The 20,869-nt window shown below is 40.0% G+C and overlaps 1 protein-coding gene across 2 annotated transcripts in view; it reads right to left on the bottom strand.

Annotated features, from left to right (window-relative positions):
• CLVS1 (clavesin 1) overlaps window positions 1-20,869 on the bottom strand; it is a 154,452-nt gene that overhangs the window by 122,099 nt on the left and 11,484 nt on the right. For both annotated transcript variants that reach the window (XM_089685316.1, XM_089685315.1), the window contains one exon: window positions 5,647-6,176. In XM_089685316.1, coding sequence (XP_089541442.1) covers window positions 5,647-6,035 — 389 coding nt within the window. In that variant the 5' untranslated portion in view covers window positions 6,036-6,176. The remainder of the gene's footprint in view (window positions 1-5,646; window positions 6,177-20,869) is intronic.

Raw genomic sequence — 20,869 nt, 5'->3', positions numbered from 1 at the left:
AAAAGCTGAGTCTGATTCCAGAGAAATTCAACCTTGATCCACTTGATTTAGAGAGGATAACAAGCTGTAATATAAAGATTGCAGAGAATTGTTTTAAATAACAGTTTCAAGTACTATGAATTTTGGTGCACTATAGCACATTATTATTATCATCATTATTTTTGTTTTTGCACACATTGGCATTAGTTTGCACAAGCATATTTATAATGTGGATGTAGTGATTTATATCCTGTTACACATGTACTGCCTGTTTGCCTTAAATTATTTTGTCCCTACCTCACTCCATAGCTTGGAGATGCTCTCTATAGTTAGTCCCATCCTTCTTCTTCATGCTTTAGCCTTCATTTCTTCACATATACTGCATTCTGCTGTAGCTATGATTTTTGACCTATCTGAGGTTCATTTGTTATGATCTGCACAAGTTTGGGGTTAAAGCTTTCTATGATCTGCAAAATGTCATTTGGGTCACATCACTGTCTGCCAGATTACTGAGACTGTAAATTAGGCTATCTCACTATAACTGGATCAGTTATAGAGGACACACTTTCAGTGCTTAGATTGTGGAAGCAGAACAATTTACATTAATGTGTTATAAATTTTATTGCTCTCTACATAATTCATCTCAATAGTGTGAGTGGGGGATATTTATTGTGATTTCTTATACTTTTTGTTTAGAACACTGCAGTTTATTTTATAACAGAAGGCATGCTTTTTACCAGCAATCATCCCACAAAATAACACAAAAATACCCACCAACTTACCTCATAATAAATATGTAAAAACATTGAAATGAAAAGATTGCAGATTTCATGTCTAAAAAAGTATACACAATAAACCAGCAGGCATTATCAGGATTACCAATTCTCATAATATAAAGACTAGAGCTGAGGAAAGATTTACAGCATTATATTAAATTATTTAAGGGCAGATGATGCCATTGCTACGTATGGGCTAAGGATAAGCCCTTTGTTATTACAGATTTAGGGTAAGGTCACAAAGGCGCCTTGATATGCTGCACTTTCTTTGATATGACAATGGACATTGTCAGTTGCCACCCTGCAATTCAATCAGCAGCAGGTGACCGCATGGACAAATAGTGATTGAACTCTTTATGCCACACAATTGTGAGGGAGAGCAATCAGCTTCAAGAAAGGCGTGTAACGTCTCTGTTCTTCTCTAGGGTAATGGAGAAGAACAATCCACCAATAAAATCTCTGCTGAGTTGCTGCACCGTGGGGGGAGGGGAAGATACTGGTTTGTTTCTACTTTAAAAAAAACGCTTAGCATGCTAGTAAACTCCTACTCTGGGACTACATTGACAACTCTGAATTTTCATGCGGTGCATTTTAGGTGCAGTGTTTTTCAGGCACTTTGCTGCCTTCCCATTCATCTCCATAGAAGGTGTGTTTTGCTAGAAATCAAACCAAAAATGCAGCAAGCAGCACAATTATACACAGAGATGTAATGTAACCTAAAAGCTGGTCATCATGCAAAATGCAATTTTTTTGTTAGAGATGCAAATGATCTTCAGCTTTGCTGATAATCCGCTTCAGTGGTCAGCTAATAAATGTGTAATTAAACAGGCACTTGTGTATGACGAGAGAGATCTCAAAGCATGCTTTCTGATGCTATCCTTTTAGAAGGTCATAGCAGCACAGCACCCCCCTGTCCTCATTTGAAGTGGCTGTCCCTCTTTTGAAACCAAATCCCTCAGTCTCTAGTTGCTCCTCATTTCTCCCTTTTTGGTCTGATGTATTGACCTCTTTAAATAAATGTACTCTATATTTACCAGAAGTGTTTTACTCTAGTAAACTATACATTCAACCAGTAAATTATTGAATTTGTTCATTTGGAAAGGCAGAACAAAGGAAAATTAGTATAAAAGAAGACTTGTGGGTTTAAAGCCTAACTTCAGCTTCACTATCACTTTAGCAGGGGCGGACTGACCATTTGGAAACTCAGGCACTGCCCAAGGGCCCGGGGTCAGTATGGGGCCCCATGAGATGCCCCTGGTACCTTTTTCATAGGCTTTTTTGAGTTTGGGCAAGGACACAGGGGCCCCATTATCCCCTATTGACCGGAGGCCCCATGAGTTGTCAGTCCGCCCCTGCACTTTAGTGATACTTACATCAGCTACATACAGTATACAACACAGTGTTCCAGCAGATACATAGTTACATAGTTAGCCTGGTTGAAAAGAGACACAAGTCCATCTAGTTCAGCTAATTAATATAATATAATATAATTAATATACAATCCTATATACACAATTCTATACCCACAGTTGATCCAGAGGAAGTAAAAAAAAAACCCCAGCAAAGCATGATCCAATTTTCTCCAGCAGGGGAACAAATTCCTTCCTGATGCCCCAAGGGGCAATTGGATATTCCCTAGATGAACTTTACCTTTACCTAAACACATGTTAGCAGGGATTTGTTCTCAGAAAATATGTGCAGATAATTCCCCTTCTGAGTCACCCTTGTCTCCGTCCCCTACCCAACTACGTGCACAATCCCCTGTAGCCAACAACAATAGATCCCCCCAACAACAGTAATTCCCTCCCATCAACAATAGATCCCCCGTGAAACAATAGATTCCCCTAGCAACAATACATCCCCCGCCAGCAACAATAACCCCCCTGCCAGTAACAATACAATAGATCTCCCAACAGCCAGCATCAGTAAACCCTCCAGAAGCCAGCAACAACAGACCCCTCTCTCAACAATAAATCCTTCCCAGAAACAATTGACCCACAAGAAACAATAGATCCCCCACCAGCAACAATGGATCTCCCCAGCAACAATAACCCCCCCACACCAGTAACAATACAACAGATCTCCCAACAGCCAGGATCAGTAAGCCCTCCAGAAGCCAGCAACAATAAACCCCTCCCTCAACAATAAATCCTTCTCAGCAACAATTGACCCCTTAGCAACCTAAGATCTCCCAGCAAAAATAGATCCCCCACCAGCAACAATAGACCCCCTCAGCTGCAAATAATCTTCCCCAGCGACAATAGACCCTCCAGCAAATCCCCAGCACCCCATTCAGTGCTGGAGGTGGTGGAACTGTGTTCCACCATGCTCTCGCTGAAAAAAAGCCATACATGTTAGTGTCCAGTTATATTATGTGCATTTAGGAACTAATCCAGGCCCTTTTGAAAGCAATCCACTTAGCTGGCCAGAACCAGCTCTTGAGGGAGTCTATTCCACATTTTCACAGCTCTTTCTGTATTTGGAGATACATTTCTTTTCCTCCAGACATAAAGAGTGCCCCCTTGTCCCCTGTGATGACCTCATTGTGAATAACTCTACACCGAGTTCACTATATGAACCACTGATGTATTTATACATGTTGATGATATCCCCCCTTAATCTCCTCTTCTCAAGAGAGAATAAATTCAGTTCCTCTTATCTTTCCTCATAGCTGAGCTCCTCCATGCCTCTTATCAGTATGGATGTGCTTCTCTGCACTTTCTCCAATTGTAATGGTCCACGGAGTTCCCATCCTGTTCCTGGAACAAAATTGAGTCGGGCTGAACACTGCTCAGCCATTCACAGGAAGCCTTGCATTTTTATGAATGAATACAAAACTTCCGCTGATTGGCCAAAGTGGCGAGGCGAGTAAATGATGTCACAAACTCTACCTTAATCATGTGGAGGAAGCCTTCATTCATGTATTCACTCATAAAATTACAAGGATTCCTCTGAACAGCTCAGTAGCAATCAGCTTGACTCAATTTTGCACAGACGAGAGGTCCCCGTACAGTGCTGACAGTGTGCGTATGTATTAGGAAATGGTTTGTTTGGGCAAAAGTTGGAGCAAGTTGATGTTAGGCTTTAATCAATCATTTTTTGTGTATCAATTCTTCATGGCCCACAAAACTTGGTGCATTACAGCGGTGTGTCCCTTCTCTTAAATCCAAAGTTTGTGATTTTTGGTGTTTTTATCAACGTTGCAAAATATTGTAGGTGAAAAATACCCATATGATAAATTATTGATCGTGGTTTATTGAGGTGTACAAGGAACAGCGCTGGAGTCTTGAAGAATATGTTTGGATAAAGCACAAATACTCAACTAAGAGGTTTGATTCAGAACTGCTTTTCTCCCTTTTGAAGTCTGGAGAATTTATTGCAGGTGCATTTGTTCTTCTTTAGCATTCCCATAAACTTAGATTTTCTGAGAAAAGCGCAAGTAAACAAAAGACCAAATCATTGGCCTTAGAAGTACATGCAGGGGTGCTCTGCATACTGGGCTCTGCCAGCATACAAAGGGGTTGATTTACTAAAGGCAAATATACCGTGCACTGCAAGTGCGCTTGCTTCAGAGCTTAGTAAATGAGGTAAAGATTCACTTTGCAAAGTACCGTATACCAAATCACAACCAAGTAAAATAAAAACAGCATTTTTGCTTGCACATGATTAGATGATAAAAACCAGCAGAGCTTCCCCTCATTTCAGAGCTTCCTTTTAGATCTAGAGCAACAGCACTTGCAGTAACCAGTATATTTGACTTTAGTAAATTAACCCCATGTTGTCACTTTGGTGATGCAAAGACCCTCATGAACCATTTAGGTCTGTTACCTAATACTATTGCCCAGCAAAGAAGCAACATATCTGCCATGCAGGATGGGAGGAGGGATATTGTCAATCAGCAGGCTATATGAGGCAGGTGCCAAGTGAGCAATCACTACACATAACGTGAACAGTTCCCAAACCTCCTAGGAATGCAGCTGTTACAGGAAACATTTACATTTAGTAAAGCCAGGATTCAGTAAACGTTTGCTAACCCAAGCCAGAACAATTGAGTCATTTAATATCAACATTCAATAATGACTTATGGATTCATTATTGATAAGCAAACCTACTCAGCAAATGTACCGGACATAGTATTACACTACATTATTTAGCCATTGAAGCTGAACATGCAAATATAAAGCAAAGTAAACAAGTCAGGAATTTACTAGAAAATAATTACATGTATTTTACATAAAAGTTATTGAATCTGACTAGTCTTCAGTAGTTTCCTCATACTAGGAGGAAGCAAAGCAGCACTCATACTAGGAGTAAGCAAAGTGTCTCTATTTATTGCACAATGCTGACCATCTAATACCGAGAACTTACTGAAAAAAGGAGCGAGCAGCGTGATAACTTTATGAGTGTGCTGCTGTTCCTATTAATTCCAATCAAAAGCTGGGGCAGGTCATGAGCCAGACTGTATTGTTCAGGTGCAGTGCAGTCTGTAGAGAGGTCTCAAATAGTGCAGGATCTCTCTTTGCTCTCCTTCAGGTTTCCTGAATCAGAAAAGCAGCTTAACAGAATTACAAATGCTCTAAAGGGAAAATAGTCCTCATATATGAATATTAACTGTGTTATTTTCTATTTGACTTGAGGGCTGGGAAAAGTAGCACAATTTGCTATTGTATAGATATATGTAAATACTACAGGCCTCAGGCCCAAATGTTAAAGGTCAATGCTTACAAACTACTGTATTAGCAGCTTGTCAGGATGTTTTAATGCTTTATTTAAGTTACTGTATACATCAGGAACATTATTTCCGCTATCCCTACTGACTTTTTTCACTATTTGCCATCTTCCCTTTAACATATAAATTAGAAGAAAATATTTAAACACTATCTACATTTACCTACTCTGGTCCCAGTTGGCTGCAAAAAGTAGAAGAATCTTCCTTCCATAGTGGTCACGAGTGTCAAGCACACCTGGAAAGCCATCCATAAGAGCTCTTTTAATCCCAGGATCATCTGCTTTAAGGTTTTTGAACATGTCCAAGTTAAGTTGACGATACTGGAAATACTGGGCGAGAAGTCGGAATGCTTCCATCTGGTTGAACTTCCTAGCTCTTAGAAACCTTAAGATGAACGCATCATCTGTCCGTAGAAAACCAATATCTGGTCTAGTGATTATCATGTCTCTAACTTGTTGGATATCCTGGTGTAAAGTGTCCGGATTCTCATTTAATTCCAATCGGGCTTTTTCTATCGTCTCTTGACTGAGTCCAGCTTGTAAGTGAGTCATCTTTATAACCTGTAGAGTTCACCAGTTTCAATATCTTAATTATTTGATGAGATACAGATCCCATCCAACAAAACTCCTTCAAATTCACCTTGGTATTTCAGAATAGAGGGACACTTTAAACCTTCCACACAGTCTGAAATTCTGTAAGGGAAAATAAACTGTTTAAGAAAGCAAATAAAATTAAATTAAATATGTAACATTATTGAGCTGACCTGATAAGGCAAAGAATGTTGTGCAATGCATTTGCATCCAAAAGCAACCAATCAGAGTTCTTCTAATGTGATTTCAGTATTGGGTAATTTGGCTGTCATGGATTACTGCACCTTGTACAATGTTGCTAATTTTAGCAAAGAATAAACCCAAGAAAACAATGAGTAAATTATAATGTTCTCAGCTCTGACTTTTGAATCCTTTGAATTGTTGGCAACTGTTAACAGCTCTTTGCTGCAGGTTAAAATAAGACATCATGATTTATGTTTTTATTTAAGGACCGATGCTATACCTGGGTAAAATGTTTAATACCTAATAATATATGTACATGCATGCTTGATGGTTTGCTCATGTTAGATAGGAAATAATATTCTTACTACCGGGCTTACTTAATAATGTGTGCAAAAACTGAAGATTTGACACAAAAGGTAAGCAACCACAGCAACCAATAATGCTTTAGATAGCTTAAGTCAGCACTAGGACAGTAAATGGGACTTCCTCCACTTGCCAGGCTGACATGCTCATTCAGTAGCCTCCAGTACTACAGAGTAGTACTACATACTCTTTCTTCAGTACAAGTTTCCTTTAAAAATAGGATTTAAGCATTATAAGAAAATAGGACCTGCAACAAGGCAGTTGATAAGACAAAGTACAATAATCAAAACAAATATATCTAATTATCAAATCTATGCATGCAACAATAATGAAAACCCTCCATCAAGAAAAACAATAAAAAATCCCAAGTTCACAGCACACTTCCTCCTCTAAGATATAATAACTACAATAATTAATATATCAATACGCTGATGTTAAATTTGAGAAATGCACTTTCTGTTTGGTTTCTATGGTCACTGAACTTTGCTTTGTTTCTGTACTCAATAACGACCCTGTCATTGCTACAGTTTAGTGCACATTATGCTATGACATTATAACATTATATGCAATGCCATTATCTTTTTTATGTGCAGTGATGTTACCAGTCCTGCCTCATTTCCTGAATAAGCCCTCAGCAATTGATAGCTACAACTCTGTCATCCAGACACACATTAACCTACTTCTTGGACTATGGGAATCCTTTACAGCTAAATTCAGTAATGGTATAACCTGTATTTAAAATAGACATTGTGTTGAACCCTTGTGGGATCTCAAAGCACTTGTGATGTACTTGAAGCAGTATAAAAGTGAGACTGGAAAAGACTATATTGGTAAACCCTGTTTAAACAATCAGGTTTCATATGTCTGTTTCTTGAGTAGATTAGAGTAGTTCCTCGAAAGCTTGCACTGCAGTCTATACCAATAAATAGTATCACTCTAAACCCAAAAAATCAACAGAAGGCTGTACACTGATGAAGTCACTCTGCATAAAAAAATACTTATTTAGCTAGAACTGACATGCTGGAATTCCCTGCCTAGAGCTACCTCTGGTCAGGGAGATTTGAAGCGGTGCATGTTGTTCTGCCATCTACACTAAATCTAAACTAGGGATGAGTTTGGGCATGTTCAAATGCACTTGTGAATCTGCATGGCTCTGCCACCCAAGAAGCTTTCACCTGTAATAGGCCAATCATTCCATCTGGCTGAGGAATTTCCTGCTTTGCAAGGGGGATATATGTATGTTTTTGGGCAGGGAATGCCTTGGATGCAAATAATTGACCCATTACAGGTCAAAGCATTCTGGAGAGCTCAGTCACGTAGGTTCAGAGGTGCATATGAACATGTCTGAACCTATCTCTCATCCAAACTTCTACTTTTGTTGATGGCTAACACAGCACACACCTCTAGACCTAGCGTACGTTAGGAAATTAAAGAAAGGAGTTTTAGCCACACAGTGATATACAGTGAATGCAGATCTTTAATGAAAAATCAATTTTTGCTTTGGGTAGGTAGTGGAAAGGTTGGAACATCTGTTAGACTTTGGTTGAGGTCTGTGACCCATTTTGGGAAAAGTCCCCTACACTTCCTGTTCAATCATAATACTATCAGGGGACAGGAAGTAAAGAGAAATAAGTAAAAAGCTTGCCATACATGGGTCCATTTTTTTCATTCAACCAGTGAGTTGTATGAAAAAACTGACCTGAGTCCCCCATCCATACATTCAATTTTGATGGGGGAATCCTCCCCACTGTGTCATTGTATTCTGACAGTGGGGAGACTTCCCAACCATCAGCATACACAGATCATTGTTGCAACCTATTGCCAGTGGTGCTGATTGAGTGAGAATATACAGACAGGGTGGTGGAACAGAAGTCAATTGGTACCAACCACAGTGGCCATACATTGATCTAAATTCATCCAGTCCCTGCTGAACAGGCTAGATTTTGATCCATAGGGTGAAACTAGGTTGAAACCTTGTTTAGCATTTTGTTGTGGCTTCTGTTTCTCTTGAATATTTCCTCTTCTGTGACAAAGCTGGCACCATCATGACCAACAACAGCAATAAAAACTTGAGATCCCCATTCAGCCCAAAACTAAAGTTGTATACAAGTTTTTGCTTGTATGCAAAGATTATTTTTGCTTTTGCCAAAACAGGGTTGTGCATTATTCAGTATTTATTGTGAACAAATATAATCAAATGACTTCATAACAGTCTAGTACAGTCTCCAGCTATTTGCAACTGTGTAAATTACATTTTTATAGGGTTGTCTAGGCAGGTGTTTAAACTAAAAAGCTAACATAATTGTCTCACCAGTTAATCACCATTTTAAGACTTTTCCAGCCCTAGAAAACTTTCAACACTTCTAATGGCGAAACCATCAGAAAACTCTGGTAAGGTCTCTAATGAGTTTAACCTCCTCAATACTGGCATGTTTCTTTGTTTCCAATAACATTGTGGCAAATAAAAAGTAGACCACCCGGGGAGTCTATTTTCTTAAAAGGGGTTATTTTGGGAGCATTTGTATTGTTCTAGTATTTTTATTTCATATGTTTTATAAAAAAAGTAAGGGGAATAAGTTTTTTCTCCCAACATCGTTGTCCTTGTTACCCTTATACTCTATGAAATAAAAAATAAGTGGTTATTAAATATCAAGAAAAGCACTACCTGTCTAAAAATTATATAAAATTAATTTGGGTACAGTGTTGCGTGACCAAGTAATCATAAGTCAAACTATCACAGCGCCTTAAACTGAAATGGTCTGACAATGAAGGGGTATATACAGGCTATAACTCAACTGTTAGTTACATAAAATCTTTTTAGGCCCATCACACCAGATTTTCAGAGCTTTTTTGGTTTTCAAAAGAAAAGATATGATAGTAGCTTTTTCCTTTGTGACTGCCTATGTGTAATTGAATATTCAATTCGAAAACAGTCTGAACAAAGCAGGAAGGAATGGAGGTAATGTCTGAGCTTTAGCACTGTAAAAAAAACATTTTGCTTTTTTTTAAAAAAGCAGCAAAGCCTAAACATGTGAACAGGAGACCATATATATATATATATATATATATATATATATATATATACATATATATATATACAGTTGCAAGAAAAAGTATGTGAACCCCTTGGGATTACGTGGAGTTTTGCATGAATTGGGCATAAAATGTGCTCTGAACGTCATCTAAGTCACAATAATAGAAGAACACAGTCTGCTGAACATAATACTACACAAACATTAGATGTTGCCATGGTTTAATTGCACATAACATGTAAACATTCACAGTGCAGGGAGGAAAAAGTATGTGAGGCCCTAGCTTAATGACTTCTCCCAGAGCTAATTGGAGCCAGGAGTGAGCCAACCTTGACTCCAATCAGTGTGATGATATTGGATGTGTTGCTGACAGCTGTCCTGCCCTTAAAAAACACACACCTGTTTTGGGTTTACTGGTTTCAAGAAGCACTGTCTGATGTGAACCATGCCTCGCAGAAAAGAGCTATCAGAAGACCTACGATCAAGAATTGTTGACTTGCATGAAGCTGGAAAGGGTTACAAAAGTATCTCCAAAAGCCTTGATGTTCATGTGTCCACGGTAAGACAGACTGTCTACAAATGGAGAAAGCTTAGCACTGCTTCTACTCTCCCTAGGCATGGTCGTCCTGTAAAAATGACTGCAAGAGCACAGCGCAGAATGCTGCATGAGGTAAAGAAGAATCCCAGAGTGTCAGCTAAAGACCTACAGAAATCTCTGGCACATGCTAACATTTTTGTTGACACATCTACAATAAGGAAAACATTAAACAAGAATGGAGTACATGGGAGGACACCACGGAGGAAGCCATTGCTGTCCAAAAAGAAGATTGCAGCACGTTTGAAGTTTGCAAAAGAGCACCTGGATGTTCCACGGCACTACTGGCAAAATATACTGTGGACAGATGAAACCAAGATTGAGTTGTTTGGGAAGAACACACTACACTATGTGTGGAGAAAAAAAGGCACAGCACACCAACATCAAAACCTCATCCCCACTGTAAAACATGGCGGAGGGAGCAGCATGGTTTGGGGCTGCTTTGCTGCCTCAGGGCCTGGATGGATTGTTGTCATTGATGGGAAAATGAATTCCAGAGTTTATCAAGACATTTTGCAGGAAAACGTACGACCATCTGTCCGCCAACTGAAGCTCCGCAGAGGATGGGTGATGCAACAGGACAATGACCCAAAGCATACAAGTCATTCAACAAAACAATGGCTGCAACAGCACAGAATACGCCTTCTGGAGTGGCCCAGTCAGAGTCCTGACCTCAACCCGATTGAAATGCTGTGGCATGACCTTAAGAGAGCGATTCACACCAGACATCCCAAGAATATTGCTACACTGAAACAGTTTTGTGAAGAGGAGTGGTCCAAAATGACTCCAGATCGTTGTGCAGGTCTGATCTGCAACTACAGGAAACGTTTGGTTGAGGTTATTGCTGCCAAAGGAGGGTCAACCAGTTATTAAGTCCAAAGGTTCACATACTTTTTCCTCCCTGCACTGTGAATGTTTAGATGTTATGTGCAATTAAACCATGGCAACATCTAATGTTTGTGTAGTATTATGTTCAGCAGACTGTGTTCTTCTATTGTTGTGACTTAGATGACGTTCAGAGCACATTTTATGCCCAATTCATGGAAAACTCCACATAATCCCAAGGGGTTCACATACTTTTTCTTGCAACTGTATATATACACACACACAGTATATACAGTATATATATATATATATATATATATATATATATATATTATTTTACTTGTTTCTTATAAACATGACTGCAAGCTATTCACATTTACTTTAAAAAGGGGACACAGAGTCAGATTCCCCATGTTCCTCATACAATACGGTTTCAAAGGTATAGGCCAGTGTGAAGAAATGATGCAAAGTAAGAATGCTTTCAAAAATATATATTTTAATAGTTTATTTTTAGCAATTTACAAAATGCAAAGGGAGCAAATCTAAATCAAATCGATATTTGATGTGACTACCTTTTGGCTTCAAGCCAACATCAATACTTACACTTGCACACTTTGTACACTTGCACAAAGTTAGAGATTTTTTATAGGATTTTTAACCCTCTGTTGTGACAGTGTTGAAATCTTGTTTTTAATTGATAATGAAGTTCTGCCAGCACAGTACAAAGGGGGTCTGGTTATGGTAAACATTACCCTCATAGACCTCTTCTTAAAGTATAACTAAAGGCAAAACCTTTTTTTTTTTTTAGAAAATGGAGAGGAATCAGAACACCAGTTGGGGTTTTATTGCTGTCTGTGTCTCTGCTAGGGAGACATAGACTTCAATTGTCATGTTTACCATTATTACAAAAAGTTACAGTGAAAGAAAATCCCAAGTTTATGGTTGTTCCTTGAAAAGTATCATGAGGCAAATCGTCCAATGGAGACAGCAAGGAATTCCCTTACATTTGAGGGATTTCCTCTCACATCTTGTTTAAGCTTTGGGACAGGAAGTTTGGCGTGTCAGCAACAATAAAAGCTGTGGCTAAAACACAGACTGTGTCATTGTCCTGTTATAAAATGTTCTCTTGACTGACTTCATCACAGTGCCAAGGGATATGGGATCACATGTACCATTCCATCCCTTCTGCTTCTCTACACCTTCTAGTTTACACAGCGGGATGGAAAAACAAACTAGGAGCAAAATGTTTGACTGAGAAAAACTTGGTTATGCAACCTTACAAAAGAAAGATAAACGTGACCACAATTTGAATTTTCAGAAACTGTTAGACACATAGCGCGTTAGGAGCAGAAACATACAAACTGAAATTCACTTTTGAGGGGCAAGGAGGGAATTCCCATTTGTGAAGAATGCTAGCACTGTATCAGAGGCTGCAGAGGCAAGCAAGCTCACCATCCACATACTGGGGCTGTCAAAATGGGCCATTTTCTGAGACACTGCCACAACTGTGAAGCCATGAAATCTTAAGGTCCCACAGCCAGGTGTTAAGCAACCGGGTGCCAAAGCAGAATGACTCCCCACCTGATGAGGCAGATGTAGCTGTGAAGTGATCTGCTGCCAGGTGAGAGATCCTACACTGTCAGACCCTGCATATTGGCAGCTGGGTAAGAGCCTAATAGCATGTAGCTTCCCTGACAGACCCAGATAGACCTAGATCTAGTGGGGTGACTTTTTGTCCTTGGCCTTTGACCTCAAGCTGTTCACCTATGCTACCTGAGCTACCCTGGACGTCACTGAGAAGTAGCTATTTGTGTTCTTCCCTCTTTTACTGAAGTAGCGATTTTCAGTTACACTCTCTGTCATATAAAGTAGTCATTTGTAACCAGGGTTCTGTAAAACCCTAGGGTTCCTCCAAAGGTTACTAGGGGCTCCTTGAGCTGGGGCTAACTGACCTTTCATCAGGTAGTGTCTACATAGCTCTGGGTCCAACACCAGTGATCATTTCAGTTGTCTGTAACAGTGGTATTCTTACCACCACTGTAGGGAGAGAATTCTTTGCACTGATTGCCAAAGTAAGGGACAATATTCCCACTGGCCCTTAATGGAACCTGATAATAATTTCATGATTTCCCCTGGGATAAAAAGGTTGAGAAAGGCTGTTAAATAGTCTTATAAAGACTAAGCCATGCCACCACGTGTTGCCCTGATGCAGCCACAGAGACACTGCTGTGAACAGCCCATGTTTGTGCAACTTTCATAATCTATTTTGTATTTTTTCTTGGTTAATAAACTGCAAATGACAGTGAGTCTGTCTACAATGTCTGATTATTTGGATAATTACTTATTCTGTTAAAAATGCATTAGCCAACAATATAAGGAGTGCTATGAGATTACTCTCCATATCTGTAAATAAAAAAATAAAATTCCTGACATTTGTACATGTCATACACTTAAATAATTTATGCCAAAAATACAAAAATAATTGATGTGTACTCATTTCTATCTTAGTCAAAATGACTGAATACATCTCTATGATTATGGCTGCCTAATCTAGAGTCCTTTGTAAGTAAAAGAGTTCAAGCCAGCGCTCAGTCGCACTAAGCTTTACTATACAAAGACTCCTGAAGATTTGCTTTGCATCTAAGGCAGAATGTGTGTGCTTTACAATGGAGCAGATGTTTCATTGAGGGGAATGTGTGCACATATGCTAATACTCTGTTATACAGAATATACATAATATCCCCAACTACTTCAGTGTTGTGTACGGAAATGACTATCCTGTGCATAACAACTCAAGATAGTTTATTGAAAATGAACCGTTGTTACAGAATTGTAAATAAAATGCTACTAGCAAGTGATGGGGGAAGATATCTCAATATGATTGCCTATATTTTAATAAATACGTGATTTTGTCTTTGCGTAATGTTTAAATTTATGTGGATTTGACCTGTCTTTCTTGAAGCAAAAGATTCTAATAGCAGAACTTTTACACTGCTATTTTTGGTGCAGGAAGGTTGATCTTTGGCACAGAAGTTCCCAATACAGGTGAGGCAAGTAGGCAAGCAAGGGGTAAAAGTAGATCCTAACCCAATAAATAAAATATAAGATTTAAAATATTAATGGTATTTCAGAACTTTTCATTCTTGTGCACCTTTGTGGAACAAACCAATTTGCATAGCTCTGGGGAGAAGCTTTATATACATACCTAACTGCATGTTTATGTTTGTTCAGCTGCAGTTCTCAGATCTGAGGTTCCATTGTGAGGTTACCATCAGTGAAAACTGTATGCCTGCTCATTTCCAACTCTGAAGCCTCTCTACTGGTCACTGAGATCACCCTTCACATTAATGAGCTAACAGGATGGCTTACAAGATGGCTTGGGGAATTAAGGGAAAAACCTAAGCCTGGCATTTAGAGGAAGTCAAGAATTGCATATTTATTCATTTGCTTATTTCCCAAATTTTATCCCTCAAGACAATTATGACTCTTCAAAAAATATTGTAAAAAAAAGTATATGTTTACATAAGTATGCCATATGGCACCAAGTGACTTTCTCCATTGCTATGCATATTAGGGAATGATTATACACTGTTTGCTTATACACTGTTTCCTCTAATTACAAAGCCAGTAGAGTATTAGAGAAGCTGTACAGGGAGGATGTAGATATGATAGAGACAAGCCTGGGTTGAGACAAGAAGGAAAGCTGAGAACCTCACACCTTCTCTGGAAAAAAGTTGCTTGAGAAGAGATGCTCAGTGCTTGCCTCATGTTTAATTATATTCATGTTCGTTATGCAAATAAGTGGATAGAATTTTAACTATTTCCCATCTTTTTTTAAAGAAAAACTCATGTGTTGCTATCTACTGATTTTAACAATATTTTACTAGACTTTAATGTGGGATCCAATATTTATATGTATTGTGTACACATCTACATAGCAAGATGTAGATCACATTGGTCACTGCTACTGAAGATGCCCAAATGTTATTATTAGACACAGATGCATAGACTATGCTCAGTTTCTGTAGACGATTATTACCATAATTGTGTGTGGAAGCTAGGGAACATTGGAGGAAACACACACAAATTCAAAGAAGATTGTGTCCTTAGCAAACTCAGGACCCCAGCACTGTAAAGCAGGGCACTGACTTCTTAGTCGCTGTACTGAGGGGTTAGCATGGTTGCTATTTTAATATTTGTTTAGAAAAAACTCTATATGGAAAATACAAAAGTGCCCTTGACTGTTGTGTTTTCTGATTGTTATATACAATATGTTATGGATTTATACATAGTCTTCGTGGACACAGGTTTTATCAGTCATTCTTATGGGCTGTTGAATCAATGGTACCTGGCACTGTGAAAAACTTTGCATCTGTACCTACCCTTTCCATGTCATTTTGATGAGCTTCTATAGAGTTTTTTTTCTTAATTCAGAATGCGGATGGGTGCGGTCTAGTTAGATCCAACACACAGATCTTCTTACATTCCCTTAGCCCTTTACTATGTTGTTAGCTGCAGACATTTATGGGCATTGGGACAATTATTTGTTAGAAGGATTCATAGTGGATATGTGGACTTCTGAAAGATTTCTTATCTGGATGATATCATTGGACATGTCACATATACAACACATTTAACATGACCTTTGAAACTACTGAGTGTTACTACCATTTCTACGTCATATCCTGGATGCTTAACCTCAGCATAAGCCTCACTTCATACACCCTGCAACCTAATACCCCACTTGGATATATCCTTTGGAAATTACATCATCTTTGGATTGTGTGGACTGTAGTTTGACAATCATTACAGGATTATGAATTATGTCACAAGAACCTTTATATGTGTATAGGTTTATCAGGTTCTATTGCTCTGTCTTGTACTAATTTTACAGTTTGCAGGCATAGGCACTAGATCACCACTTTAAATGACTGTTCCATTTGGTTATACATATCTTCTTTTTTAGTGATACTGGCACGTGTGTTTTCTGTCTTAAATAGCAGGAGACTTTGCTGTAAGTGGTTCAGGAGGTGGTGTTTGACTGTTGTATTATTATTATTATTATTATACAGTGTTTATATAGCGCCAAAAAGTTTGCTCACCGCTGTACAATATAGGGGGGGACAGTACATGAGACAATACAGTAACAAGACAATATACAAGAGATTCAAGGGCCCTGCTCTTTTGAGCTTACAATCTAGGAGGGAGGGGATAGTGGTACAGGAGGAAGTGACTGTGGGGGATTGAGTGGTGGGAGGAGTGGAAGAGATCGGCTGTTAGGTAAGGGTGGGGTAGGCTTCCCTGAAGAGATGGGTTTTCAGGGTGCACTTAAAGGTGAGGAGGGTAGATGACAGTCTGATGGATCGGGGTAGTGAGTTCCAGAGGATGGGGGAAGTCCTGGAGAAGTCCTGCAGTCGGGCGTGGGAGGAGGAGATCAGGGAGGTAGAAAGTAGGAGGTCTTGTGAGGAGCGAAGAGTACGGGTTGGGTGGTTTTTCAGTATCAGGTTGGTAAGGTAGTTTGGGGCAATGTTATGAATGGCTTTGTACGTCAATGTTAGTAGTTTGAATTTAATGCGTTGGGCAATTGGAAGCCAATGGAGGGAATGACAGAGGAGGGTGGCTGATGCGGAGTGGTTGGTAAGGTGGATAAGTCTGGCCGCTGAGTTCAGGATAGACTGAAGCGGTGATAGTCTGCGATGAGGTAGGCCGGAGAGGAGGGAGTTGCAGTAGTTGAGTCGTGAGATAATAAGGGAGTGAATGAGTTGTTTAGTAGTGTCTGGGGTTAGGAACGTACGTATTTTGGAGATGTTGCAGAGGTGGAGCCTGCATGAGTTTGCCAGCGATTGGACATGGGGTTGGAAGGACAGAGTCTAGAGTGACACCTAGGACTTTGGCTTGTGGGGTGGGACTGATGGTGGCGTTTTTGGTCGTGATGGAGAGGGTGGGGGGTGCGGGCTGGGGGGAAAATTAGGAGCTCGGTTTTGGAAAGGTTTAATTTGAGGAAGCGGAGTGACATCCAGTCTGATATGTCGTTCAGTAGGCGGGTGATTCGGGCGGAGACTGAAGGGGTGAGGCGAGGGGTAGAGAGGTAGATTTGCGTGTTATCGGTGTAGAGGTGGTAGTTGAAGCCGTGGGAGTGTATCAGTTGGCCAAGGGAGGAGGTGTAGATGGAGAAGAGGAGGGGCCCAAGGACAGAGCCTTGGGGGACCCCAACAGAGAGGGGGAGAGAGGGGGAGGTGGCAGCATTATAGGTAACGCTGAAGGAGCGTTGGGATAGATAGGAGGAGAGAGCGGAATCTCTGATGCCAAGGGAGTATAGTTTATTAAGGAGGAGGGGGTGGTCAACTGTGTCAAAGGCCACGGAGAGGTCGAGGAGTAGGAGCACTGAGTAGTGGCCATTAGCTTTGGTGGTTAGCAGGTTATTAGTGATTTTGAGTAGGGCGGTTTTGGTGGAGTGTAGGGGACAGAAGCCAGACTGTAATGGATCGAGGAGGTTGTTGTCATTGAGGTGGGAGCTTGTAGACTAAGCGCTCGAGGAGTGGGAGATTGTAGACTAAGCGCTCGAGGAGTTTGGATGAAAATGGCAGCAGGGAGATGGGTCTAAGGTTGTTCAGGTCGGTGGGGTCCAGGGAGGGTTTTTTGAGTATGGGAGTGATGTGCGCGTGCTTTAGGGGGAGGGGAATGCGCCAGTAGAGAGGGAGAGATTGAAGCTGTGGGTGAGGGAGCGTAGGATGGAGGAGGAAGGAGACCGGAGGAGTTGTGTGGGGACAGGGTCAAGGGGGCAAGTGGTGAGGCGGGCTTCTGAGAAGGCCTTAGTTACCTCTTTAAGGGTAGGAAGGCTGAAGGAGTGGAGTGCCGGGGAGGTTATAGTGTGCAGGATGTTACATGTGGTGGGGGTCAGGGCGGTTGCGAGGTCAGAGGAGGGGAGAGTTGAGGGGGTTATCATGGGAGGGAGGCTAGGTGGGGAGGTAGATCTTGCGTCGATCTTGTTTTGGAAGTGGTTGGCAATCTCGTGGGTGGTGAGTAAGGTACTGGCTGGAGGTAGGTGGGGAGAGAGTAGGGAGTTGAAAGTGGAGAAGACCCGGCGAGGACAGGTGGAGAGGGTATTGATGAGGGTTACGAAGTAGGCTTGTTTGGTGGCATGGAGGGAGGAGGAGTAGGTGAGGAAGGCAGATTTGTAGAGGGAGAATGCTTGAGGAGATCTGGTTTTGCGCCATAATCGCTCCAGCACGCGACTACGTCGTTTAAGATTTTTGGTGTGGTCGTTCTGCCAGGGTTGAACCGGTCGGGGTCTAATGCTACGTGTGGTTAGGGGTGCTAAGGAGTCTAAGGCAGCTGACAGCGAGTTTTTATATGCAGTAGTGGCCAGGTCAGGGCAGGACAGTGGAAGGATACTGTCGTAAGGCGGTCAGCTGCAGAGTGGAGAGGGGCCGGGTTCAGGTTACGGAGGATACGGCTGGTGACGGTTTGACGTTTGGGGGGGAGGTGTTTGAGGACAGGGAGACGGAGAACGTAATGAGGTTGTGGTCAGAGAGAGGGACATCACATTCCTAATGGAGGATTCCGTCATACTTTTAGAGGTTGTATCACATTCCTAATGGAGGATTGTCCTTCTGGTACTTTCTTACAATAAACAGTGATTAGTCGCTTTGGTATGACTACTGAGTACAATATGGCAGGCATCAAATACAACTGCCATACTCTTTATTTTATTCTCTACCAATGGGCAGGTACTGAGGTGGCATGTCTGCCATGTTCCAGGTTGTCTGGGGTACATTTTGAGTCACATTAGGACACTTATCAGAAAATTCCCACCCCTAATCTCACATGGGCTATATTTTGTATATATACAAGTTCTGACTTCATATTTTCTTTCCCTACTGTCTCATTTTCTCAGCTGTTGGGTGTTGACTTTTTGATGTATATACCTGCAACTATTCATGAACTAATACCAGAGCCAATGTTCCTGATATACATGCTTCTCACAAACTCTGTATGTTAATTTTGAATGGCATTGGGTTATAGGGGGATGATGTATATCTGTGATGTGGGATATTTTAATTTTCACCATGGTTTTTAAATATGTTTGGATTATATGTGTGACATCATTACACTTATAATATTTTGTGGAATATAGTTCATGCTGGTCTGTGTATTCCTTCATAGTTTTAATGATTATCTGGGGAATGTGTTTTTGTTGAGTTTATACTTCAGGTTTTCTATCTTTTGATGCTGACATGCTGATAGCTGCTCATATGAATTTCAGGATCTGCCACTGTGAAAAACATTGAGTCTATGCGCACACTTTCCATGCCATCTTGATGAGCTTCTACAGAGTTTTTTTCCTGATTCAGAACAGCAAATACATGCTGATGGAGCTCGGTGGTCACACACTGGTGCTTATAGTATATGGGACATTCATGGATCTTATAGTAAGGATCATGTTTATGAAAAATTGTTTGCCTTTGTCTACTTTTTGCCCATTTATAAGGTTGATGAGGGCAATTCCCCTACTCATTTTAAATTAACCCAGTACGATCTGTTGTGTTTTTTTTAACTAGAGCTCATCATTTTGTACTTTCTTTTTCAAATGTTCAGCAAGCATTTATGCAACTCTAGTCCAGTCTATCTACATTTTTCAGTATTCTTATGTTACAGCAAGTCAAAATGCCAACATTTTCAAATTAGTAAAAAGAGGGCAACATTTTGCATGATTGCAATGATTTTGCTGTTGTATTTCTTAACAGAATAGTGCTTAGCAGTGTTCTACTTTAAGCTTTAAATGCTAACTGTACAAATTACACAGCAGAGGCAATAACTGTACAGTGCTTGATTTTTAAATCGAATTCTCAATAAGAAGTGCAAGTTAATCAATGTTAAGTAATTGTTATCATGGCACATTTCCATTTGCACCCTGCTTCTTTTCAAGTTCTTTCTTTGTGTGCCTTCCATCTGTCACCGTCTAGCAAATTCCTAATAGTCAATGAAAACATGCCTCCAAATTGTCCTTAGCATTACCTCTATTAAAAAGGCCATGAACCAAAATCAGGCATCTGCTTCCCTCTCTAATTATGTGTCTTATTAAATTTCAGCACTTTCATTTTTTACAATCACAGCTTCACAGCTGAGATTTAGCTTCACTAGGGGCAATATGGAGAATAAAAAATATTTATTAAAAGGACAAGGAAAAAAACATCAAAATTCAACACAGCACAACAGGGGGATTATTGTGTGAAATAAAACTAGGTTCTTTGTTATGCATTAATTTATTAAAATACAGAATAATTGTGTCGCTATTATTACTTTAGATAATTATAACACACAATCAAACCAGCATTATTGTGATCTGAATTGTTTTCAGTCTATTATTTTGCTAGGAATAATGGAATCACAACTAAATGGTACACTTTGGTGCAGATATATGAACTGCTGTTTCTGCTGACAACAAACGGGGTAGTTACTATATTTGTCCCATATGTATGTCATGACACACCATATACATAACTCTACCTTTACATCTCCACAAATTTCTGAAATGTCAGATATTTAAAACCTCCTGAGAATGATGGATATGACAGTACTTGGCTGTCTTGGTGCATAATGATTTGATGTATGATTTAATGTAAATATTAAATATATCTGCTTTGTGTAAAAGAGTTAAATCTAAACTCCAGACAAATATAAGTGTTGCAGTGTTATTTTTCTTTTTTTTTATTTAGGCAGTACAAGTACCTATATTTGATTTGGTATTAACAGAGCACAGAGAGCGGGAGGGAGAAGCAACACAAGGAGCCAAA

The sequence above is a fragment of the Staurois parvus genome, unplaced genomic scaffold, assembly GCF_062004578.1.
Source record: "Staurois parvus isolate SC_StPar_1 unplaced genomic scaffold, SC_StPar_1.0 ptg000371l, whole genome shotgun sequence".
NCBI classification, from domain to species: domain Eukaryota; kingdom Metazoa; phylum Chordata; class Amphibia; order Anura; family Ranidae; genus Staurois; species Staurois parvus.
The sequence above is the reverse complement of the archived record's forward strand: the minus strand, read 5'-3'. Positions and strand labels throughout refer to the sequence as shown.